This window comes from Toxotes jaculatrix, chromosome 3, assembly GCF_017976425.1.
Source record: "Toxotes jaculatrix isolate fToxJac2 chromosome 3, fToxJac2.pri, whole genome shotgun sequence".
In the NCBI taxonomy this organism is placed as follows: domain Eukaryota; kingdom Metazoa; phylum Chordata; class Actinopteri; family Toxotidae; genus Toxotes; species Toxotes jaculatrix.
In genome coordinates, this window is record NC_054396.1 from 20,570,618 (window position 1) to 20,596,710 (window position 26,093).

At 40.5% G+C, this 26,093-nt stretch overlaps 1 protein-coding gene across 3 annotated transcripts in view; it reads right to left on the reverse strand.

Annotated features, from left to right (window-relative positions):
* kif5ab (kinesin family member 5A, b) overlaps positions 1-26,093 on the reverse strand; it is a 51,043-nt gene that overhangs the window by 6,929 nt on the left and 18,021 nt on the right. For 2 of the 3 annotated variants that reach the window (XM_041033862.1, XM_041033863.1), the window contains exons 4-24: positions 25,796-25,900; positions 25,299-25,347; positions 24,157-24,212; positions 23,525-23,612; positions 23,149-23,273; positions 21,424-21,528; positions 20,255-20,403; positions 18,698-18,846; positions 15,773-15,981; positions 15,231-15,299; positions 13,727-13,933; positions 10,244-10,390; positions 9,030-9,218; positions 8,318-8,435; positions 5,955-6,019; positions 4,460-4,569; positions 3,031-3,132; positions 2,427-2,487; positions 2,244-2,315; positions 1,941-2,045; positions 115-331 (exon numbers count right to left, since the gene is read on the reverse strand). In XM_041033862.1, coding sequence (XP_040889796.1) covers positions 115-331; positions 1,941-2,045; positions 2,244-2,315; positions 2,427-2,487; positions 3,031-3,132; positions 4,460-4,569; positions 5,955-6,019; positions 8,318-8,435; positions 9,030-9,218; positions 10,244-10,390; positions 13,727-13,933; positions 15,231-15,299; positions 15,773-15,981; positions 18,698-18,846; positions 20,255-20,403; positions 21,424-21,528; positions 23,149-23,273; positions 23,525-23,612; positions 24,157-24,212; positions 25,299-25,347; positions 25,796-25,900 — 2,497 coding nt within the window. Of the gene's footprint in view, positions 1-114; positions 332-1,940; positions 2,046-2,243; positions 2,316-2,426; positions 2,488-3,030; positions 3,133-4,459; positions 4,570-5,942; positions 6,020-8,317; positions 8,436-9,029; positions 9,219-10,243; positions 10,391-13,726; positions 13,934-15,230; positions 15,300-15,772; positions 15,982-18,697; positions 18,847-20,254; positions 20,404-21,423; positions 21,529-23,148; positions 23,274-23,524; positions 23,613-24,156; positions 24,213-25,298; positions 25,348-25,795; positions 25,901-26,093 lie in introns of all 3 variants that reach the window. The other variant, XM_041033864.1, reaches the window with a different exon arrangement.

Sequence of the window (26,093 nt, forward strand, 5' to 3'; positions counted from 1 at the left end):
TTACATAACTTCAACTGAAATCACACATGCAGACATGCAATGTGGTGTCTAGCTCACTGTGGTTGTACAGTTGTTTTCAAAGGGCTAAATCTGTGAGTGAGGCATATGTGTTACCTATCTGTGCAGCATGGGGCCGGCGGAAGGGATTGCGGGCCCTCATCACATCTTTGATTCGTTCCACCTCCTGCTGGTAGCGGTGGCGGTCCTTCATGGCTCCTTCCTTCGCCTCCTTCAGTGCACCCTCCAGCGCCTTAACTCGCTCAGCCGTAGACCGAAGACGTTTCTCCAGCTTTGGAAGCTCACAGCGAAGGTCTGCATTGTCACGCACCAGCTGTAACACACACAAGAACACATATACAGTATTCCCAGTATTCCCCCTGTTTCTCTCTTTTGCTCTTATTTGGTTTGAAGAACAAGAACACTTTCACTGGAAAAGCTTTCTCTTACATTAATTCCCAAGAGCCCCCACCCAATTTTTCATCAGTACAATACTCAGTACAAAAGAGTAAATAAAACTGTGGACGTAGCAAAGTAACCACATAATCCTCTGATGTGAACTGGAACATTTTTGTCAGTTAGAGCACAGCAGGGTGAACACAGGGGGAAAAATGATCCTGTAATGTAAAATATAGCAGATATAGCAGATCTTCTTTGTTTATGGTTTGTTTATGGTTTTGCCCATGAACCAAAGACAGTGCGCAGATTTATTGATTTTCCATTTCTGCACACATCATGTTTCCTATAAGTGGGAAAGGTAAACGTGAAAAATCCATGACCGAGCACCTTAAACACAGAGAGCCTGCTGCTACGTGATCATGCAAACTAATCCATACCCCGCAGAGATACTGAGTACAAGACCTGAGGGTTTAGCAAGCTGCCAAAGTTATCTAAGCAGCAAAGCAGGCAAAGGAATCACTGAATTCAAGAGATCCACCTGAGGCTTGGCAGTACTAGTTTATTGTTTGGTGGGTGAGTGACTGTAAAAGAAAAAAAAAACAGAAAACAGGGGCAAGATTCCCAGGGGAGGTAAGTGAGAGAAATCATGACTGTTGAGTGAGAGCAGATAGATGGATGGACAGACAGGCGTTATTATATCTTTGTAAGGGCAGAGAAACTCATATGTAGCCCCGGTGCACTATCTACCGCCTGTCTTTGGGAGCCTTATCCCTTTCCACTGGGAGTTTGCTGATTTATGGCCATGACTTTCGCCTTCCATTCCCACAGTATCAGCATGTGGTGGATGAGATGGGGGTCTCCCAGCAGTCACTTTTGGATTGGTTTTCTGCCTGACAAACTGCTGCAGTGCAGCTCTCACCAATCTGTCAGTCTGAGTGTATGTGCCGGTCTGCAGAACGTTTAGCACATCAACACTTAGTACACTGCTGTAGTCCATTTAGGGACATTAAAGAAAGATGTGAAGTGTTTGTATGTTTATGTCCAGTCTTTCTGAGGACAACGTTGCTTTTGAAAGTTTGTGTACATCATCTAGAGAGAGGAGAAAGACTGAGAGTGTTTGTGTTCACCTCAATGAGGATGAATTAATCTGTGTTTATCAAATCTGAGTAACAATTTTATGCTGTGTGGCTTCCTTTCCCTGAAGGCAGCATGGTTTAACACCTCCTGCTGCTCTGCTTTCAAGGAGACTTTCATGTGAATTTGCTGTAGTAAGATGATTGATGGTGCTAGTGTTACTTTAGCCCAGAACAATGACAAACAGTGCACACTGCTCTGTATTTTAATTTGGCTCACTCATTTTGCCCTCCTCTCATATTCTATCCAGGTGAGACATCTCTGCCGCACTGCTGTGCTGTGGCACAGTGAGAAACAAGCTTCCAAGAGGGGACACTGGATGATTTTTAAATAAGTGGTAGACAGGTAAAATGTTATTTTCTGTCTCTGTCACTATAATATACAGTTTTACATTTGCTGTTTGTTGTTACCTGTTTGTGAACTTTTGTAAGCTGGTCCAGGTTGTTTTCAAGAAAGGAAATCTTCTGCTTCTGGGTGATGTATCCCCCAGTATCATCAGGCTCCAGCTCTGCACTCTGTCAAGAGAAACAGCAGAGTTCTTATAGCGTTGTGCAAAAAAACAAAAACAAAACACTGCCATCACCAAGTATTGTTGTTCCAAAAGAGTAATTGCCTATAGTCTCAGTAGAGTCACATGTACTCTGGCTACAATGGTTGTATGTAGAGAATTTAAGCACAGTGTGTGTTATGTAGCTTAACTATGTCTGGCTTACTTTTCTAACTCGAGTCGTGAGGTCTTGAACAAAAAGCTTGCGGAGGTTGTGCAGGGTGTGGAGCTCACGAGCCTAAAGTTTAACGAGAGAAGAAATGGCGCGGTTAAAGCCGTTAGCGAGTATTTAGTGGATAAATGTCCACTGAGGGAGCCAAGTGAATCGTGACAGCAAATAATGACTTACAACAGTCTCCTCCAGCCCTTTGAGGTCCTGCTTGGACTGCTCATGTCGCTCATGGAGGAATCTACAGACAGACCAATAGTCAGACAGATAGATGGAAAATCCAAAATGAGCTTCTCTGTAGAAATGATTACCACATTCTTGCCAGAATAATTAATGAACAAAGAACAATTGCAGCATGCACCGGCTGCCCCACTCGTGGGCTGTTATCCAGCTGCCATCTGATGCAATATGCTGCAAAGGTCAGTGCAGAAAGGGGCCTATTAGCAGCCAGCTGCTACCTTGTTCCAAAATTCCATAATGGAGATGCAAAGAGAGTAAGACAGCAAGAGAAACACAAAGACAAAGACTCGAGAAAGGGTTAAAAGGGTTAGCCTCCAGCTAATTTTAGCCACAATCTGTATGGTTGTAGTACTCCACAGAGAGAGACGTACACTGTAAATAGAATGACAGTCAGAGCTACAGAGCGAGAGGAAAATAAACAGAGAAAAGGAAGACAAATGACAGAGAGACATGGAAGACGTGAATCAAAAGGGGCAGCTCGCCCCCAGGCCTCCATATGGTGAAGTGTTTGGAAGCTGGCCAAGACAGTAAAGCAGAGACTCACGTCAGTTCCTCCAGCTGCCGGCTCTTGTGATGCTCCTGGCACCTGAGACGTTCAAAGTCATCGTGCAGTTGCTCCAACTCCAACTGCTGTTTCTGGTTACAGCTAAAAAGAAGTGAAAACTGACTCATTCAGGGATTCATTCTATGAGAAATATTATCTGTAATACCACACCATTTACACAATAAATATTACACATGGTCTTTAGAGAAGTTTATTAAAGATTGCTAGATATTTAGGTTGGAAAAATACATTTTCTTAGGATAACAGTTACCAGCTCACTGTCTTTCCTGAGTCTGATGTGAAAAGCTCAGTGGTGTGCACAGATTTTAAAAGCAGCAGGAGCCAAAATGATGAAGAGGCACCATTTCTACGTGCAGGGTAAGGATTTATTTTTGCCCTAACGTTACATAAGAGCCGTACTAGCCACACAGGTTTTCTGGCAGACCACATGGGTACTTAAGTGGCCGAAGTGTGCCATTAGGTCATAACTAAAGCACGGGAGTGTCCCATCAGGGTACAGACACATACTGGGTTTCAAGAAAATATGGCACTTGGCAAAAAGGTGCACATCTGTACACATTGCTGTGTGTGCCCTAAATTTCAACCATTTTTTAATTTTGCTTTCCTTTTTTGATCCTTGAAGGGCCAGCCTGCTCCTATTTCAGATGCTTTCTGCCTCACTGGCCATCCATCCATCCATCCATCCATCCATTTTCAAGCTGCTTATCCAAATCAGGCTGTTTGAGCAGCCACGAATGTCTTTTCATTCAGAAAGTCTTTGCAGCTGCTCCTTGGGTGTTACCAGACAATCCCAGGCCAGCTGGGAAATGTACTTTAGTCCCTCAAGAGGGTGTGCCCTGAAGTCTCCTCCCAGATGGTCATGCCTGGTAGACAACGCATTCAAAAAGAGGCACCTGAAGGGGTCTCTTTTAAAAGAGCTGAAACCAGCTCAGTGGCTCCTCACACTGGGGTTCAGCGGCAGCCTGGTTTTGAAGTCCTCCCACACTGCAGTCTCCTCAACATGTAAACCACCCACACATATTGATTTCAGCCCCTCTTGCAGATTAAGCAGGGCTTATACTTTTTGAGAACTCAGCCACTGAGACGATGTATCCCCAATTTTAGCATTTTCACACTGCTTATGAGGGTAGAATTGAATTTCAGATTTGAGCCCACAGACAGCTGACAGACTGGGTAAGCTGTCTGCCTCTGGAGACATTTATGACCTACATTGGACAGTGTCACAGTCTAGTCTCAAATATGGAAGTAAATATGGTTGTTCAATGACATTTTAATGATAGCTCTGCTTTAAAATACTCCTGTACGTTTCTTATAATATTCCTATGCATGTTATGAACTTCTATTGTGCTCTCTCAGTTTGGAGAGCCTGTATATCAGAGAAGGTTAAGAATTACAATGAAGTACTGACTCAGTTAAGTCGTCGATGATCCTCTGCTTCTCATTGATCTCATCTCGCAGGCAGGCAAGCTGTTTGCTGTGCGCCTCACGGTGTAACTCCATCTGCTGCTCCAGAGCCCTCTAAGGTGTGGGCAACAGGAGGGGGTAAGAGACCCATTACAGTATATACAATGGAAGAGATGAGAGAGCACCCAGAGGTGGGAGCAAAAGCATAACAAAATGACTGAATAACGAGAGAGGAGAAAATTACACACACCAGTGCACATGTGGACATGCAAGGCCACATGGGCAATGAACACACACACACACACACACACAGCAGACTGTGTCATACCCTGCCATTGAGAAGGAAGTGAGACATGGCTAATGAAACTGGAGCGTGTCAAACACAAATACACACACACACTTAAATGCAAAAACACGCTCATGAGCATGTGCACAAGTACAAGCAGATAATGAAAAACAACAAATACTGACAGCTGTACAGGCACATTTACCAGCTGAAAATTGCATGTGTTGCATAATTGCTTTAAGGCTGGATTAACAACTAGGAAAAGCGGGCAACTGTTCCAGACTTCAAGAGGCCTAGGTTGACTATGTGTCAGTTGGTTTTTCTTCATTTGGAACTTGCACCTTTAAAGTACATTATCAGCTAAGATGTTCTCTTTGCCTTCTTGGTGTTTTGATTCATGCAGATTGACACTACTTTTATGTCGAGAAACATGCGGGTGGAGCCAACAGCTAGTCAGCTTAGCAGTATAAAGTATAAAGATTGGAAACAGCTAACTTGGCTCTGTTCAAAGTTCTTGTTCTCTGTTCAAACAAAACCTACCTACCAGCATATCCAATGCTCCCTACCCAAAACGTAGTACCTTGTTCATTTAACTTGTATAAATAAGTTGAGTCGGTTAGGAGCATGTGTGTCTGAGACTTTCCCTGGCCATGCCAGCTGACTTCCCACAAATATGAATGGGATGAAATAATTTAATCATATGTATATGTATTAATGTTAATTTTCCAAATTGACTAAATAAATGAAATTCTGATAATAAAAAGAGCCTTTAGATTATGTTTGTGGCACCTAGAAAAATGTATTCACCTTTTTACCACCGCTCCTTTTCCAATGATTGTTTATGGGGAAAAATGGGTTTCGGGCCACTGGCTGCTGGCTGTGGCTTCATATTTATTGTAACAACAAAAGAAAGTGGCATGGATCGTCTCATCTTACTGCCAGGGAAAAAAAATGAATAAGAGTATTTCCTAAAATGTCAAACCTGTCCTTGAACTGATTTATCTGTTAGTTGCAGCCCCACAGTAGTTAACATGCAGAAACACTCGCACTCATGAACCACACAGAACATATGACACGTGAATCAACACTACTGGATGTATTGTAACACACACACCCACATCACATCCACACGTGCACACCTGCGGTTAGCGGTGCTGAGGTGATGTGATAAAAGGTCATTACACTAAGTTGCTCTCACTGCAGTCATGACTACCTTTATATCACAGCCGCCCTGGACAGACGTGTGATTCTCCCCCCTGGTCATCTGTGACATGCTCTCTGAAACACACAACATTGAGAGACTGGTGGTGAGAGAAACCAAGCTAGAGGAAGAAAAGGAGAAAGATGAGGAAGAGGCGGACAGATAGAAGAGAGTAACACAGTGATGTAGATGTAAGAGGTTGCAGCGACCTGACTTTGACAGCACAGCAGTACCGGCGCTTTGTGTTGACAGCGAGGTCAGTGTGATCTAAGTCATGCCTTGGGTGTAATAATATCTATTATTGCAAATGACAGCTATTGTATCACGCTGATCTGATCTGTTGTTGACTGACTACTGCTCCTGGTGTGTCTGATGATGAAATTATCAGCTCTCTTCCTCACACTAGGCTGTGTGATCAACATGACCCGCAGCACTTTGTATTTATCTACTTCCGTAACGACCCGAGGACTGCCTGGCTCAGGTGTGGAGTAGGGCCAAAATCGATTTACCTGCCCTTAAATCCACCGGTTATTTAATACAGCTCCGTGGGACTCCTCAGGAAGAATGACTTACATTGCCTTTGGCCTGATTTGTGAATTGTCTCAGTGTCCTGGGAGCATCTGCAGTTAGCTGAACCTCGCACAAATTTCAAATGTACTATTAATCTATTCATGGTGGTGCTGTGAAATGTTTGGGAGCCTGAGCTGTTCATCAGCATTTACCCTTGTTTTTCTTTCTCTTGACAGGACAGAAAGGCCTCTGGCACCGGCTAAAAACTCTCCATTAAAGCCAATAAAGCGGTTTCAAGCAGAGAGACAGTTCCACACAGTTCCAGCTCGGCAGAGCTGAGGCACAGTGACAGATTTGTTGTCTTTTTACATTTTACTTTGTTCAGACATGATTTTGTTTGACTGTGTCAGAACATTAACCTTAAATTTGACTTTGGCATCTCAAGTCAGCAACTCAGCGAGATTTACAATGTGGGTCAGTCAAAATATTGTTGCTGTGAGCTGAGTAAGAATGTCACAGTGTTTAGCAGATCATCATTTGTAAATTTAACCCCTGTCATCTTAAAAATGCGTGGCTCAGTTGAAAGAATGTGCTACTTTTAACCTCTGTTTGAATTTATGCTGAGCAAGGACATGTTTTGCTGGCTGTTTTTAATGTTGATTGGATTTGCTCCTTCAATCTTGTATTTTGCCGGATTTATCAACCATAAATCTGTAGTTTTGCTTGTCTGACCATATTGATATTTTCTTCCTTCACCTCCAAGTCTTCTCTCTCACTCCTGGTTTGGTATTTCCAACACGTAGGTAAAACATCTCAACCTGAGCCTGAGGCAAACACTTTTATTACAAATATAGTACTTGTATATTTTATATTTACTGAACTGAATATGCGGTATTGATCCTTGAACTTCAGGTTTGGCTAAATTCCACCTCAAAAGCTTGATTCCTACAGGACAAATGTGCTGGCTGTGCATTTCAACATTTCTGAGTGTATTTGAGTAGTACGCTGAGATTGTACATTAGCTGGCATGGCTCTATGGCTGGTTTTTTTGTCCACCACTTTGGTCCAGACTGACAGAGCTTAACAACATGGATTGTCATGAAATATTGAAAACGTTCCTGGTGCCTAAAGGATGAACGCTGATCTTCCACCTGTTGATGTAATGATGCTCCTTTGACTTTTCCTCTAATGCGACCAGAAGATTAAAATTTCCACTTATCCTGTGAAATAGCTCAACAGCTGCTTGATGGATTAAAAAAAATCTAGAGACATTCGTGGTTCCCTGGTGATGTATCCTTCTGACTTTTGTGATCCTTGGACCTTTCCTTTAGCGCCACCATGAGGTTAATGTTTGTGGCTTTGAGTGAAATGTGTAAACAAATACCCAAATTGAATTTGGGTTCATACATTCATGTTCCCCTGAGGACTGGCTGTAGTAACTTAGTGAAGGTCATCCCTTCACTTTTCATCTAGTGCCATCATTGGTCAAAATTTAAATTTGTGAAGTACTTTGGTTTATTTACAAATAGCTGCTTAACTAATAATATTCCCATTCATCAACTAGGCTATGTTTAGTGCTGATTAGCAAATGTTAGCATGCTAACAAGCTAAACTAAGATGGTAAACATTATACCTGTTTAAAATTAGAATGTCAGCATTGTCACTGTGAGCATGTTAGCACGCTAACATTAGCATTTAGTTCACATTTTCACCTTTGCTTGAGTACAGCCTCGCAGAGCTGCTAGCATGACTGTAGACTCTTGTTTGTTCTCTGGTTATCTATGTTTTGTTGTTTGAGTGGATTAATTTACCAAGGGAATGACTATTGTATTTCAGTTTTTATTAATAGTGATATGTTAATCTACCTTGAGCTTGGAGTTTGGCTAGCTCCTCACTCAGAGAGTCGTAGCTGTCCTCCAGCTGTCTCTTCTTCAGCTCCACGTTCTGCATGTACTCTGTCAGAGAGCGGATCTTTGCCCCATGCTGAAAGTCAGAACACAGCGTTTCAGATGTAGAAAGTAGACTGATGAGCATAGGGTGTCTTCCCCAAGAGAGCACTTTACACCAAGGATAAAATGTACTTTTTTACTCATCGCTGAATGGATATGGTTTATGCTGAATATTTATGATCTCTGTTCATTAGGGATTATAATCTGAATACCAAAGATAGTAAAAATTTACACCATGATGGCTTCAGGCAACCACTTCAACACACAGAATACAAAATCAGTTCTTTAAGAATCAGGATAGTTTGCATGCTGAAGGCTTCTGATGCAAAAATACTGTTATTTCCAACAGTTCAGTGATTTTATGTGGACACATCTCTTCATCAGAATAATTAACATCACACAAAGGCCTACATAGCAATGTGTGATGTTAATTAGGCTGATGAACAGGTGTGTGCTCGAACTGTCACTTAGTCGTTTGTCGTGATAATTGCACTGTGAAGTTTCAGCATCTATCAACCTGATTTTTCCATATCAACACCAAAATCTGCCTCTGGAGAAACAGATAACTACACCAGATGTGCGCAGAAGCTGCTATTTCCTCCACTTCTTATTTCCACCAGGGCCTCACCTGTGAAATGAGGAGGTGGCACGAAGACAGCTCTCTTCCCGTCTCCTCCATCTTGCGGTGACACTCCATCTGAAGGTTCTCCAAGTGGCGGCAGCGCTTTACCATGGACTTCACCTCCGACTTTATCTTACTGATGTAGAGGCGAGCCACAGTGAACTCCTCCTCGATCGCACCAGTGATTTCTATGGGCTGGAGATGAATGAGCCAGAGAGGAGGAAAGACAGTTCAAAGAGGAGTCGAGACGTTTGGTTATGATTGAGCAGGGATGATTTAAAGACAACTGGGAAGTGGAAGAGGGAGCAAAGGAGGGAGGTATCTTAGAAACACTTTCTGGCATTTTGTACGCACATCCATTAGGTTAACAGCATCATTTAGAAGATGCTATGATTCAAAGGCTGTGAAATGAACTTACATATCAAAAACAATCTAAACACTACAGATGACAGTGAATATGCCAACAGCATATAGTATTCTTGGGTGTTACACATACAAAATTCATAGCCAAGAGCAATACATAGTGCATATTCACTGTTGTTTCATGTATGGCCCTTCAGATATGTCAATCTAAATTAGAGAGAAATATTTATAAAATGAAGGGTAAGATATTGAATATTTTCCACTTTCTCTCAGGATTTAATATTTCAGTCACACAAGTATGATAAAGCTTTGATGCTGCTTTGGAACAAGCAATCACAGAACATATATATATATAAATATGACATTGTTGTACAGTGTGAACTTTTAAACCCCCAGCTGTTTGCCTGGATTTTATTCGGATTGTTTTTTTTTTTTGTGTGTGTGTGTTTTTGTTTTTTTCACCTAATAATTTGACATTCTGGAGAATCCATAGAAAAAAACAAATCTGAGTATTATGAGGCAAGATCAGAGGTCAATATGATTTTAAATTCATTTATGGATGTTTATCACTGCTATAAATGGAAAGAGCAAGCTGCACTGATTCTAGCATTATGCGTATGACAGCTGTGCTGTCTTCATGTACTGACTGACTAACTATGAGAAGAGGTTTTTTGTGCAAACTGAATCTCTTGGTCCCAAATATTTAAATGTTTTTTTTCTTGCTTTGATTCTAAGAAAAGATGGGGATTAAAGTAAAGAAGCTTCAGCGTTTCCTGTGTTGTTACAGACACTGGTTGTTCCTTGGCAACATCAAGTGAATGCATTGTCTCCAAACCTGCAGCACCTGCTCCACTCACCAGCTTGATCTCCTTGTTACCAACGATGGTGCTGAATTCACTAAGGTCCCTCATGAGCCCGTTGAGAATCTCAGCGATGCGTTTCCTCTGGTGGCTGCTCACTTCTTGGATACGGGACAGCTCAGCCTCTAAGGCCATCAGGTGACCCTGTGGGAGGAGAGCAGTGAGAAGAGGGAGTGAAAATAGAGGTTGTTTGGGAAGGGAAAAACAAATGAGGCAAAGAGAAAGCCCAGAAGAGATCGGACAGTATGGAATAATAAAGGAAGGTAATATTGTGCGGGAGAGGATTGAGAGAAAAGGGGACTGAGCATCCTTTAACTGGTGAGCACATACAGCGACAAGACACATTTTAACCCCTGACCTCATTCTCATCCAAGAAATCCAAGCAGCAAAACATAATGGCTGCTAAATTACAAATCAATAAACTACTGAGATAGGGGTTGATGGCATCGTGCGCTGGATGAAAGGATCTGGGCGAGTGAATGATGGAGCTTACTTTATCCTTCCCCATTCTGTACAGCAGGCAGCTTCTAAACAATACTGTTGCCCCACTGGCTTGAACACTGTGAAACAATCTGGGTTCAATCGATGTGCTAAAGGTCTGACAAAATAAAGTGAAAAAAGTGAGGAACAGTATTTTTTTTACATCAGAAACAAATTCTTTGATGTTGCAAAACTGTGCCTCAATATTTCCATGATTAACACCCCCCGTGCAACCCCATCCTGCCTAGGAAACATTATTATCTAAAGGTCCAATGACTATTATTAGGTTGTACATTAATAAAACAGTATAATTATACAATAGATTGCTTCTCCACAGGGCTTGGATGTAATTCTGGTGGAGAAATGCTAAATTCTGATTTTATTCCCAAAAACATTATCAAGGAATGACCTTGGTGTCTTCCTGGTTTTGGTTCAGTGGTCTGGTGCAACCATGAGTAACAAAAATGGATTCATTTCAGATTTACTCTATTCTGGTCTGTTTCCATACCGGCACTGCTATTTTAACTAAAGGTTTGAAGGTTCTCACTGTTGTTGATAACACACATTAAAGGTGTTTCATTTTATACTAAGTGGATCATCTGTTATCACAGAAATAATGTACTTGAGCTCTTTTTTTAATGACACGTTTTAGGTTAATGCCCCAATGGATCATCACGTCAAGTGAAAGCACCATTAACCACCTTCTTAAATATAGTAACATTTACTCCTTTATCAAGCTCTACATCTTCATCTCCGTCATTAACTTCAAGCCCTGTGATCATTTTCCAGGTCACTTCTCATGTCAAAACATTAACATAGCATAAATGGCAGTAAATAATTAACTGAAATCGATTAATTTACGAGTAAGTTAAAGGAGAGGAGATGGAAGGTTAATGAAAAATGCTCAGTTTAGTTGAAGAAAAATTTATGAAGTGATTCCTAATGATTCATTCACTCATTCACGGAGAAGAGTTGGTTGGTTGAATGATGAATGGAGTTAATCATGATGATAGAAAGGGGATTAAGTGGACAGATGGATGAAAGGGAAGCAAATGAATGGCAGCAACAGTGAGCAATGGAATGGCCTCCTGCAGAAGAAGCGAGGAGTTTCCACTGAAAGTAGCCATGAAGACAGCTGAGGAGACAGTGATGAATGTACTCCATTGCTACATTTTTCTAGGTCAATGTCGTCCCATTTCAACTGTAGATGTGGAAAAATTAAAAAATCCTCAACCCTGCACATTAGCATGACAGCTGGGTTGCAGAGAATTAGACCTAAAGAGTCAGGAGGGACAGAGCTAGGAGAAGGCCCTGGGAAGCTTTTTTAGATTACTAAATGGTTGTATTCATTCATTCATTTAGTATGTATTCATTTTCACATCCTGCCAGGCTGCCAGGTGGTGTCCCTGAGAAGGAGTTGTGTCAGGTGAGAGGTCAGAGCAGAACAGACTGAAAGAAATGATATGAATGAAGAGAAAAAGGGGTTTCAGCTGTGTTTAGCAGACTAAAATGTGAACTCAGTCGTTACACTGTCAGCTCCTTTCATCAATTTCTGAACCAGCTTCAGAGAAAGACAGAGAGGAAGGAGAGGACAGAGTGGCAGATGGTAAAACGGTGCATGAAATATTGAAGAGGTTTTAAGAAGGTGAATAATGGTCCATTCGGTCCACTGAGCCACTCACAATTACGTTATAAAAGACTGACCAGATCTGCCAGTGGTCTCTCTTTTAGTTCTACCTCAGCATACCTTACAGTATCCATGGCAACATAATACTTCTTTACATCCCCAAAGTCAAAATAACCCAGTAATATTATTTTTTTATGTTGTACTATAAATATTCAGTGAAGCTCAGAATGTCCCATTGAAATGTGGTGGGTTGGCGGGTTGTCTTGAACTCGCGTGTGGGGTGGGGGGGGGGGGTAGAGAGTCAAACTTTGAAAAACCGTGCTCTGTGACATTAAGTATTCATGACTTAGTGAGCCACAGTCATGTGTTCATGTAGGATCTCAACACTCACACTAAGAGGCTGATTTAGATAAAAAAGTTTTTAACATCTTCAGACCATCACTAATTTGAAAATGTCGTTTTTAAGACTTTTCAAAGCCTCGGCAACAGACATGAATGAGTTTGACTAAAAACGGTCCAGTACACAGCTACTGAAAGGCTTCGCTTTGTAGATAAACTCTGCCAGATTCAATTAACTACAATTTCATCTCCAAGAGCAGTGACCGTTTCCCTCATGCAAACAAGTTATTCAGTAAAAATCACAGCATGGACTTTTGAGATTACTTTGAATGCTGACCTTAATCAGGAGTGTGCTCTCTGCGCCTGCAGTTGCCTGCGTCTTTTAATATTTGCTCGTGGTCACAGTGCAAAACAAGAAGCCACATATCAGCTGAATCAATTAATTCACAGTTTGTCAGAGTGTGAATGCAGCTTGAAGCTACAGAAATACAAGTGCTTGTTGTTGATTACTGTCTGGAGTGATTATGACATACACAACAGGCCTTCACTTTGCCTATATTCAATGCCTCAACCAAAGGACTGATTGCTTAAACTCTTTTTCATTTTTTGTTTTTCTTATGTGTCACAATTATCTGAATTTTCTCTCTTATCTTTCCTTCCATGCACCTCTCTAATTTTTATTCATTATCTCCCTAATTGCATTTTGAACCACTAGTTCTACATACTCTTGAAAGATAGGGCTTAAATTGACAGATGAACAGATTATTTTATACCTGAATTTTCCTTTTCACTCTTCTCTTTTCTGAATGTGCTTTTCCACCATATATACCACAGTACTGAATTTGTCAATCACTCCAGGTGATTGGTTTTTGATAATGCTAGGACAATCGCTTCCAAATCCTCTGCAATCTCTGCCTCCTTTTTATTTTTCTATACATTTCTGTTGTCGTTTTCTCACTTTCCCCCATTTGCAGCCGCAATATCTATCCACCTTTGTGGTATGAAATATTGAGCCTCGTGAAAGACCAACCCACCATTTTCTTTGCGAGCTCTTCCGCCAGGAGCTTGTTCTGCATGCTTTTCTCCTCAACCTCCAGGCTCTTCTGGTCGTAGTTGACTGCCAGCTCCTCAAGGGCCTGGAGGACCTCCTTCACCTCCGCCTTAGCAGATTCATTCTCTGTCTGCAGCCTGCCGAGTTCTGACTGCACCTTCTCACTGTCGCCCCTGGATGATGCTAAGAGCTGAGGAGAACAGAGATTTAAATATATTTCATATATTTAATATTTAAATATAAACAGTAAATAAAAAACAATGGGTTAAAAAATGCACAAAGTCAAATTTACACAAGTATTCCACAAAACAGCAGCATGTTCTTCATTATTCACTATTCATGCCACTGCGTTTTTAATAAAACATAATTGTGAGGTTTATCTTGTTCTCTTGGTGGTAAGAGATAAGCATGTTTTACAAACCTTGCAACACAATACAGGTGTAACCTAACAGATGAAACATATTTTAAATATTCATCACTTGACACCGCATGAGCCAACATTATTTTGTCACCATGGTGTTTGCTTGTATCTTCACTGCTGCAGCCCACTGTGGGTCATTTCACTGAATAGATGTCATTAAATGTAGATATTGCTCTACCCAGGGTGCCTGCATGTTTGCACTGCAGCATACAGCTTCTGTCTGGCCAAATGGATGTAAATTCATGTTACTGCACACAAACTAAGGTCGGATAGTTACCGTCATGTCAGCTCAACCCACAGCAGGACCATTTTAGGATATGAATGAACTAATTTTGCAAATGTGGAGTCTTTTACTTGGCAGTGCACTACCCGCCAAAGCCCGTTTCAGGTTATTTAACCCACTGGTTTAGCGACTCTTATGAACTCATGCTGTAAATACTGTTTGTAATTTGGTTATAATGAAGTCTTTTAATTGCTGGTCTTTCCACAAGTAGAATATACACAAAGACATGCCTGTAGAAATGTATCTGTTAAAGGGATGTAATCCATTTCCTGCGGCACAAAAGTAACTAAATTCACAAACCTCATGCTCATCCGTAACATATTAGGTCACAGATCATTAGGGACCATTTGCTTGTTTATTTATGAACCACAATGTTAGCGGTGCCACATGGGTCTCTCTCCCTCCTCACAAATAGACACGACATGTATCAAAATAAACAATTATCACAGGTACTGCACATCAGGTTTCAGTCCTTCATCAGTGTTTGTACTTATCCTTCCTTCAATAACTCGTGCCTGAGCAGCCTCTAAAATCTACTCTTCTATTTTAAACTGCTGTTAACACACAAATATACTCATGATTAAACAATGACACTTTATGCTCTTCAAGTGCTTTCTGGCACCTGAAAAGAGTATTTTTTTTCTCACTCATCTCAAGGACAGGATAATACACCTCTCATGACTGACTTCTATTCAAAGTGTGAGTGCCACATTTGCAGACGTGCAGCCTACTGTGGGCCGTTTAACCAAACTGATGAAAGGATGTAAGACCAAAGTCTTTTACCTCCTCCTGGTTGAGCATCTGCTCCTTCAGCTTCTCCACCATCTGGCTCTGGTGGTTGATCTCATCATCCTTTGAGTGGTAAAGAGGCATATTGAATAGATACAGTTCATTTACAGTGTTATGAATTATACATAATGTTACAGTGCGGATACTACTGTCCTCTTGTATACTTTGGGTTCCACGTCCAATCACCACTATGCTTTCAGCTTGTACAACTTAACTGTACAAATTGGAAATATGCATTAGTTTCAATAGGTATGTCTTGTGTACAAATACACTGCGCTGTGGAGCACAGCGTACATGTGCAGAGATTATATGATGTGTTAAATAAATTAAAGGTTTAATGCTTTTCAACCTATAATATTACTATTTCCCCAATGATATCTTTTCCTAAGAGTTGCTATATTAGTCACTGCTATGTATTTGATTCAGAATTCATTAACATGAATAATAGATGTATTATAGGCTCTTCGTATTCATGTGTGCATATTTAAATATATAAAAAAAATCTCAGCCATGTTGTGTAATCAGCTATGCATCACCTTATCATCCAGCTGTTTGTACAGCTTGCGGATCTCCTCCTCATACTTCTGCCGCTCCTCCTCGGAAATGTGAACCACAATGGAGGATGCAATGGAACAGGGGCTGCAGGGGCTGCAGATGTCAAGAGCTGGCTCCTCAGATTCTGGAGGCACCAGGGAAACATCCTCGGATCCTTCACTCAACTGCCCCAACACATTAACTTCCTCACCTAAAGACGAGGAAAAAAAATCTTGGATTTTTTTGTTTGTTTGTTTTTGTAAATGTGTTGCTCTTATCTCTGGAAAGTCTTCTTCTATGGATTAATGTACAACAAAAGGATTAGTGGCTTAATCTTCAACATATGTTCTTTCTTTATGCCTGAAAGCATTTAAATCTCAACACTGAGATATATCAGTGCCATAAATAAGCACTGCCCATATATTCAGACCCAACAGCAGTGCAAAATATCTCCACTAAATAATATTAGAATGTCAGTTTTCCTATGTTTGGTTTCTGCCAATGTCTCACAAACACCTCCAAAACTGCATGTGTTTCATAACGTCTATCCTTACAAAAGATGCAAATTGCTTACGTGTTAAATATGTCATTATATATGAAGATTATATACTCTATCGTGTTGTATTGACAGTTTTATGTTATGACAAATGCTATCACTTTTCTGCATCTGTTTTTCATTGTGTCTGCACCGTCTTGAAAGCCTTCTACTTCTGTTTTTGTGTGACTCCAGTATTTCACTGCACTGATTTGACTGACATAATGTACTGTAACTAGAGGGAAGAGGATCGATTTGGAAATTGAGTGCTTTGCCCTTTAAGACAAGGTCAAAGTAATCCATTCTTAACACAATACACCTGGCTGACACCTTTCACAGACTGGGTCCTCCTGTCTAGTTGAAGCTGTGTTAATCAGTAAAAGCAGCTGCCAGGTTAAATTAAACAAAAACCTGCATTGCAGACGATTCCCGCTCTACACTGGAGAGAACGGAGATGCGATGGAATATACTAGGTGAGACAGCTGTTCTTGTCTTTGGGGGAGTCTTGACTAAAGAGTCGGGCAATGTGGAGCAATATGGAGGTCAACAGCATCCGTCTCAGTGAGTTCCTGGCCTGAGGTGGGCAACAATACAGGGAGCATCGAGGGGGGAATAGGGGCAACAATGTTGTCAAAATGATCCATTAGGAAATTAAAAGCACTAAATTGTATGAGAGAGTCGAGGAGATTGTGTTTGTGTGTGTGTGTGTGCGTGTGTGTGTGTGTGTGTGAAGGAGAATCAGCAGCTGAGTGAGATGAAGCAATAAAAGGAATAATTTCCACTGATAGGTGTTCAATGAAGATGTGTTACAGCACTACAAAATTCAGGTCAAGTACTGAGGAAATGGTCTTCAAGAAAAACACAGGACAGGATTCATTACACAGCTTGAATGTCAACCGATCACTACCATTGAGCACTGACATTTGAATCGACCTGAAGTCCAGCAGGAGAGGATAGATGTGTGTGCATGTGTGTGTGTAATCACGAGGGAATATGTGTGTGTAGTGCTTCATGTGCTTGTGTTCTTGAGTGTGCACTAACACAGGGTTGTGTGTAATGACATGGAATGAGGACCAGTGTAAGTTATGACTTTTTAGTAGATGTGATTAGTCCTTGTAGAGGTGAAGATTACTAATACATTAGGATTCATAAAACATAAAGCCTGTAGTGTCTCTTCCCTCCAGCACAATGTGTGGGGAATCCAGTTATACAATGTGTAAAAGTCTGAATAATATGAAATAGAAATAGCCAGAAAAGGATTTTTAAGTGTTTTGGGCACAAGTCCAGAAAGTCTGCTCGGCTTCTCTGCTCCCATATCTCCACTGGCACGTATTCAGATGACATGAAATGAGGTTAAACTTGCACTTACGTGCACTGAAAAGTAATGTCTGCAGGGTAGCAGGCTGGTGAAAGTTTCAGTCCAGTTAGTGAGTACTCTTCCGTGTATGAAGAGAGAGTGGAGTAGGGAAATACAGTGAAGTGATCTTTCTATAGGGGACCATGTAGAGGCTTATTTTTTTAACTTGGCAGGTCATCTTTTTCACCAAACATAAAACAGATGATTCAGGATCCTGGTTTACAGTTGCTTTCTTAAATTATATATATGTATTTTCAGTCCTTTTGTATCATTCACTACAATAATTTGACTATGAGTCTAGCCGCAACCAACATAACACAACCAAATCTCGAAATGAACTTTCAGCTGTCAAGTTGCACTGGGGGTAATGTAGGCATGTTTTGATTTAACAAGAAGAAGAATGTGTGGAATATAGAAGATGGTCTCTCTGGTTCTGCTGCATTAATTTAAATACTTTTCTTCAAACTGTACATCATGAGTCAGACAAAATTATGGAGTTCTCTTTAAAGAACTGTGAATGTCAGTTTTATAAGTGACTGGTCATAATTTTCAGCTGGACCTTATAAATCAATGCTGAGGAAGAATTTGCACAATAGATCTCAAGATGTTTATTTATACTGCTAATTTTTATTGCATACTTTTTTCTTATTTTGTCTTATTCTGATGATGCTGCTGAACAAAAAGTCAGAGGATCATCAGTATCATTAGGATTCATCCTGAGGGGAAAGTGGATGTCTGAGCCAAAATTCATGGCAATCAATTCAGTAATTGTTGAAAGATTTCACTCAGAAACAAATATGCAAACCTCATGGTGGGTCTAGAAGTAAAGTCAGGGGAATCTCCAAAGTCAGTAGACTTCATCCTCTGAGGATAATGAATGTCTGTACCAAATTTCATAGGGATTTTTATAATTCTGCAACTATATATAAAAAGTACTTATAATGTCAGACTACCTGGGCAACAATCTTCACAGTTCTTCCCTAGAAGAGCATATTTTTTAGTGAGCTGTCAGCTTGATAATAGTGTGAGTATTACCGTTCCTCCAGCGGTTGAGCTCAGCCTCAAGCCTCTGGATAGTCTCCTTCATTGACCTGTTCTTCTCCTTTTCCTTTTCATACTTCTTCTTCCACTGCTCTGCTGTGAGCTCCAGGTTCACTGATACAGTATTCCTAATGGTCTTGGCTCTAAGTGGAGGGATGCAGTGAGAATCAGAAAGAGAGGAAGACAGAGGTGTGAGGGTATGGGGGGGTGAGAGGAAAAGATATAGAAAGGGAAAAAAAAGAAGTGTGAGAGATCAGCAGAGAATAGGGGAACTGTCAACAAGGGTATTTCAGCCCTGGCTGCTCAATGAAAATGGGCTTGCATCTCATTAATTGCTATGCAAATTGGGTTTCTGCCAACTGTGTTTGATGGTGCATGTAAGGAGAGGCAGGTATACAGAGGCAAGAATTCAAAATGTACAAATATTTCAGACCTCTTAAAATATATCCACGAATAAAAATATAGCAATCATGACAGAATAGAGTATGTATGTGACTATAAATTATTTCTCAATTAGGACCCAAAGAGGTGGCATCACAGAGTTGAAACATTAATGATGCTGCAGCCACAGCACTCAGCTCCGGTAGTGAATTTCACATCACTGGCCATCACATAATTTCACACTCCAGTGAGAAAACACGGTTGTCCTTAATCATTCATTCCCTGATATTAGCGAGACAAACAGCCCCCATCTAAAGATGTCTCATCGCATCAGAATTTAGGTAACGCTTTATTTGGATAGTAAAATGCTGATAATCAAACATCATGTGACAAAAAAACATAACATAAACATAAACTAGGCACTGAATTCCAGTAGCCTGCTATAAATGCTGTACCTGTACTTTGTAGACTTCTACTATCACTTGATTTGTTGATAACGCTGAACTATCCAAATGAAGTGTGGCATAAAGCGTTTCATATCATGTCATAATATTTTTGACGTCATATTGATTTAAAAAAAAAAAAAAGCTGTGGTGTTCAGCAGCTACTGTGGCTGACAGAGGGAGATAAGAGACCAAATTTTCTGTTCAGTAGAATTCAATTATGTACTGTGGATTCTGTCACTCTCTTTGCGCTGTCATAAATCATTTACTTCAACCAACACTATCATGTCAGTCTCTTTTCAAGGAATACATTGGTAGAGGAAAAAGGCTGGAGATGCATATGGTTGCATAAGGTTTTCTTTTTTTTTCTGGGATTTTTCTTTCCATCTGTGAGTTTCTTTGTGTTGACAGTAAGCAATAGGAGTGAAAAGCTGGCAAGCAAACCAAATCTCTACTCATATGAGCGCAGCTTACCCTTAAGATTAGAAAAGACGCTCTTTAAGCAATTCCAGCACGATCAGAAACACAAACAACACAACACAAACCCTGCCTCTAAAGCTGTGTTTGGGTCGTCAAAAGCAAAGTTGGAGGCAGTAATGTGTGAACAACATATAGGAGTCGAACACATTTCAGCAGAAAAACATCCCAGCGGCTGCAGCTGAGTGGGACACAAATGTGTGTGTTGTGCGTCTGTAATGCATGGCTACTGAGCACGGAAGCATGTTACCGCTGGCCAAACATCAAGGTGGATTTGGTCTCTGCATCGTTGTAGCTAGAGGGAGAGCAACAGATGAACATGGTGGTGCGACAGTTGCCACCCAGCGAGTCCTGCAGGATGCGAGTCATTTTGCTGTCACGGTACGGCACATGGGATTTCTATAAAGAGATAAAGGACGGAAGGAAGGAAGAAAGGGAATGAGAGATGGTGAGAAAGGCGTACAAAAGACAGAAAGGCGAGGAATAAAAAGCCGTGGAACACACTCTAAATTGCTGCACCAGCATGCGCAGGCCTTTTCCCTTTCAAGACTAAAAATATGTGAAATATGTGCAGTGAGCATCAGCTGAGAACAAAACAGAAGAGGTTTCTCTCCATCTGCTGCATCATTCACAGTATTACCTTTTTAACCTTTGGAATGCCTTCAAAAAGACTGCGTCCTTGCTCAATGAATAAAGAATGAATGCCAGTAGATTTATGAAAGATCTGTGAGGCATTTACAGTCTGCAAGCCTTTCCATTAGGTTTATGAGGAGTTCCCTAAGCCTTCAGAGTCATATAATAATAGATGGCGAGTGTTTTAATTACGATGATGGAGCCCAGAAGGACTGCAGATTAGGTGGAATGGATGGGGTGGGTGAATTTGCTGGTTGAATTTGGTGAAGTTTGGACATAAGTTGCCAGATTTAGCAGCATGGGGGATTATGGAGGACGGGACAGAAAACCAGCTCACTTGTCACTGCAGCCTTCATCCAACCCAACTACAAGACAAGAATGTCTAAACTAAGCAAGATGACTTTAAGCTTTTACATTTAGTGTAAAAATATGAGACTGGCATAAATCTTGTCATCGAACTCTTGGCAAGAAAGCGAAAAATAACATTTCACCAAAATATCTAAATTAACTTTTACTTTAAGGTTGGGTTTGATTTAAGGTTATGGGCAAAATTCCAGGGATGCTGAGATCATTCACTGTACTCTGTGATTTGGCTTCCACTGACTGTTGATGTTATTAGGGACTAAACAAATCTGCTAATTCAGGACATTTAAGTTGTTCTAATCTAATACTTTTGGCTAATTCACTGCCACCTGGACTCAATTTTGGAAAACACATTGAGAAGAAAGCATTAGGCACACTGAGTCCTGGTAAAAAGGAAAGACTGCACAGATTTCTCCACCATACCGTTCCCTCGGCCAAGGCCGAGATGACGTTCCCCAGGGCCGACAGAGACTTGTTGATGTTCTTGGCCTCATCAAGCACCGCTCCCTCTGCACCTGTCTTACTGACCTGACACAGATACACACGCATAGAAGGAATTAGTTTGCAAAGTATATCATCAGCATTAAAATGTCAGTATTTATTTTCCTGTAACACTTTATTTTACAGATCCTGATGAGTGAACTGATTTGTAACTGTAAATTCTAAAGAGGGCTCCTGGAGCTGACATTGTGATACGGTTGTAATTATAGGGAAAATGCTGACAGTGTTAGTTGGTAGACATCCAATTAATAAATTCTAATTAATTGCGCACCTAACCTAAGAGAGTCTTTTTATCAGTGCACAGCAGGTCAGCTGAACATGCAAAAATGTAAATTTGTATACAGACAAACATACCATTCAACACATGCTATGATGGCATATTAGGGCCATCGTAGGTTAAGAAAAAAACAAAACAAAAAACTCATTACCCCCTTCCCAGCTGGGGGAGGGGGTAATGAGGGGGCAATTTTTCTCCTAAATTTGTGAGTTTTTTCTTATACACTTTAATCTCAAAGCATATCCAAGTTTTTATCTCATAAATTTATGACTACATTGGTTGTCACCCCTGACTTTGATTTATTTATTTATTTATTTATTTTCTTACCTACAATGGGTACGCCATCATAAATTGTAGTATTATATTGCAATGTATTACAAATTGTTACAAACAGATTTCTGAGAAGGTTTCTGTGAGACATTTAACTTCAATAGGAAAGGGAAATCGTATTGTGTCATACTTGTCATGGGAAACAATTATTTACAGCAAGATAATGAGGATCTTAATTATAGAGAAGGGCAAGTACTCATATCAAAGAATTTTATGGAGCTTGCACCAGCTTCCTGTTCAGGAATAATATTGTGTATCTAAGTCTAAGAAGTTGCTGGAGCAGAACCATTTCCTCCTTCACCCCCGGGGATGGCCAAGACGACTCACATATGCAGCATCAGCACTTATTAGCTACGAACCGCAGGCATCAGCATCTATCCAGACTATATGGCCGTCTACTACTCTAAGCACACACTTTTGTAGCCTATATTTTGCATCAATACTATTAACATCAGGAGCCAAGGGTCATGTTCAGCTGTGCCACTAATGTATTTTCTTTCTGCTTTCCAGAGTATGACCTCTGTCCTGGATATAAATTGTTTTATAGAAGGTGTTATAAGGCGATCTGGATCGGATTTCACCTAAAAGGCCTTGAAAAAGGGGAACAATTAGTTGTTTGTGGCTCCCTTCAATGTGACCTCTGTCTTGGCTGAAGCCTCTTTTAGGGCTTATCTGAACCAAAAAAAAAAAAGAGAGTTTTGACTGTTCTCCAAAAATTATTTTTTGCCTTTATCAGTGGAACCGATTAGATTCCTCAAACTGAGCAAACCCTGATATTGCATCGGTGACTAACTAAGCTGAGACAGTGCCTCAAAACACCAACAGCGACCAAAGTTGTCAGTCTCTAAGATGACAGATTCTTTCTAATCTAAAATTTAATAAAACTTCAGTGCAGTGCTTTATGGGTGAAATTCCGAACTTTAAAACATTGTTTATCTGCTTCTTTGATACTTGAATATCTGCTGACAATATTGTGAGTTAATAGCCCTGCAAAGCCTTACCTTTAATGTTTTTAAGAGATAATTCCCCATTCATCCTACCTTCTCACTACCAGCTAGGTCGACCAGGTACAGCTTTCCACTCAGCTTCTGCTCCGTCTCCACATTTTCCTGTTTGATGTTTATCAGGAAGATGCTATGACTGCGGGAACTGTGCTCATTCATGTCTAAAGAACAAAGAGATGATAGGGTGAAGAAAGGAGAAGACTCAAATTCAGACTCCTTATCTAAAATGTCATTCAATTCATATTTTTTTCTGATGGAGCTGTTGAGCAAGATGTTCACTTTGCATCCTGTCATGTATGTCTCACCTTTTTGCACCTTATTATGGTTTTACCTAAACTGTGAAAAAAGTCTGACATTTACTGTCTGACAGTGTGATTGTCGGAACATCAGGAAGATCAAAAGTGTGACTCACTGGTGACAGCTACATGGCGGTTGGCCTTCCCTTCATCTATCACATCCATCACTTCCTCGGGACTTGTGACAAAGCGCTCGGTGCAGCCCTTAGTGAAAAAACACAAGTGAACATTCATTCACCATCTACACATATAGTAAATACACAAAAAAACATACTGCATCTGCAAGTGAATGATCCCATTTAAAATTGCACATAGAAATTACACGTGTATTTAGGTCTGCACAAATACAAAAATTTGCAGTTTGCTTTACTGCTGTATTCCCAAATCCTTAAAGCAAAAGCTTATTTGCTCTTGGAAAATTGCCGTTTTCACACTTAAGTTTTTAAATAGATTAAACAAACAAGATGTAACGTGTTAATTAGTGAGTTCTACTTCGATGTATTCTGTTTCCATCTGACAGAGCTAGGCTACCTGTTTCCCCTTGTTCCCAGTCTTTGTGCAAAGCTAGGCTAACCGGCTGCTGGTGATAGCTTAATGGCAAAATGAAAGCAAATAAGCATATTTTCCAAAATGTCAGACTATTATTTTAACATAACCCCACAACATAAACAACATCAGGAACATCAAAATAATAGCAAAAATGAACATTTGCTGTCACATTGAATCATGCCTCACAAATAGGACTCACCTTCACATAAGGGACTCTGTTTTTATCCTCATGTACTGACAGGTTGGTTTTTGTCACTGGGTTGTGAGAGATAATAAGGAGAGAGGTCATTGTTTTACCCAAAGCATTATGCCTGTATATATTTATATATGTGTGTGTGTGTGTGTGTGTGTGTGTGTGTGTGGATGTGTGTGCGTGTGCAAATGAACACTACCCTGTGAGTTTGTTTTTACTCTCAGTGCAACTATAATCGGACTCGACTATGTTCCCTTCATGTTTGTGAGTCAGACTAAACTAATGTGGTGTGAAAAATTATTTGAGGCTTCAGCTCTGAATGTTTTTAATGAAACTGAACTATTTTTGCCAGAGTCATAGTGAGGTTAAGCATGTGCCTCTGCAAATGCCAGTGAACAGAACACAAATTTTTGGCAAAGCCACTCACTGGCTCAAATTCCTGCATTAGTTAATCCAAATTTGAAAGTCCTTGTCAGTGTTAATTAAATTTCACCGGATTGTGGGGCTATTTTTTTCCTTGGAGACTGTGTGTGCTTTTGTGCCCAGGTGTGTGTCTGTGTTTGTGTGTTTTCTCACCCTGCAGCCACTTTTTCATTTTGCAAATACCTCCACAGGGTGTTCTCTATGCTGCATTGATTCATCCCGCTTGTTTTCAATTCTCTTTTTTCTGTACATAGCTTAAATGTTGCTCAGCCGCTGAGAACCCCCCTGCATACAGATGGGGGCTTTCACCACTGTCTCTGGCTCCATTAAAGATGTAATCACAAGGATGCTGCCTACAGCTCTCAGTTCGGGCCTCTCCATCATTTTGCACTGGTTACTGTATCTCAGTGATAAGAGTATGAACTGCAATGTTGTGGTGCTTCAGTGTGTGTAATGTATAAAACCACTAAGCCTTATTGTCTGAAGCAGATAAAGGATAGTATCATGGTTGGCTACTTTTTCAATTCAACATCATCAATCAAAACTTACTGACTTGTTACACCACACCGATATCATAATTCACAAATAATAACAAAACAAATAATTCAGAGTTTATCCTTATGAATCTATGTAGCTATAAGGGTTTGGATTTCTGACTGAGTGCTGATGGAAAGCTACAAAGCATTAACAAATGTGAGCTGTGTTTTCACATTTCTTAGACACACCATCAAGCAGGTCCCGGATTTTATCCATGTAGATTTCAAAGTAGGATACCTGCAGCAAAAAAAAAAAAAAAAAAAAAAAAAAAAACACATTTGCAGCTGATCTTTGTAATAAAAGGGAGAGAGTGGAAGAGAAACTGACACAGATAAATGACAGGAACAAGATGAATGCTCTTTGAAAAAACATGCCAAATGATGTTGCAGTAATCTGTTCTCCCATGGGCCTGGGGAGGTATTATCCTCTATTATAAAACTGTGGTGTAAAAGGGAAAAAGCACAACAAACATTGTGGGATTATCATGGTTTACATATCATGATTTATTGATGCTCAGCTGGTTCTACTCAGCCCATCTATGTGAGGATTACATCAGAGGTTCAAGCTGAATTCCCACTGAATATATCATAGCATGTTAGAGCAAAATTGAACATGCACATCCCCATGTGAGTGACAACTGCACAAATGCACACATGAAGAGACACAATTTAAATTTTACTCCAACCTTGATATGGAATTCTAGGTTCTCATCCATGGCAAATATATGTTCAAAAATGTCCTCAGCGATCCGGGGGATGATTCCCATTCCCTGGGGATCATGAAGGTTCCCCTACAAGAAGAAAGAGACAAGATAAGAACATGTGAGAGAAGAGTGGAATAAATGTCGACCCTGGGATGACTTAAGTAGAGAGACTAGCAAAAGAAAGGAAAGCACATAGACTTTTGACTTGAAAAGGAACAAGGTGTTTCCCAGAGAGAGTTGTAAAGGAGGTTGGTTCCCAGAGAGGGCTGGGAAAGTAAGA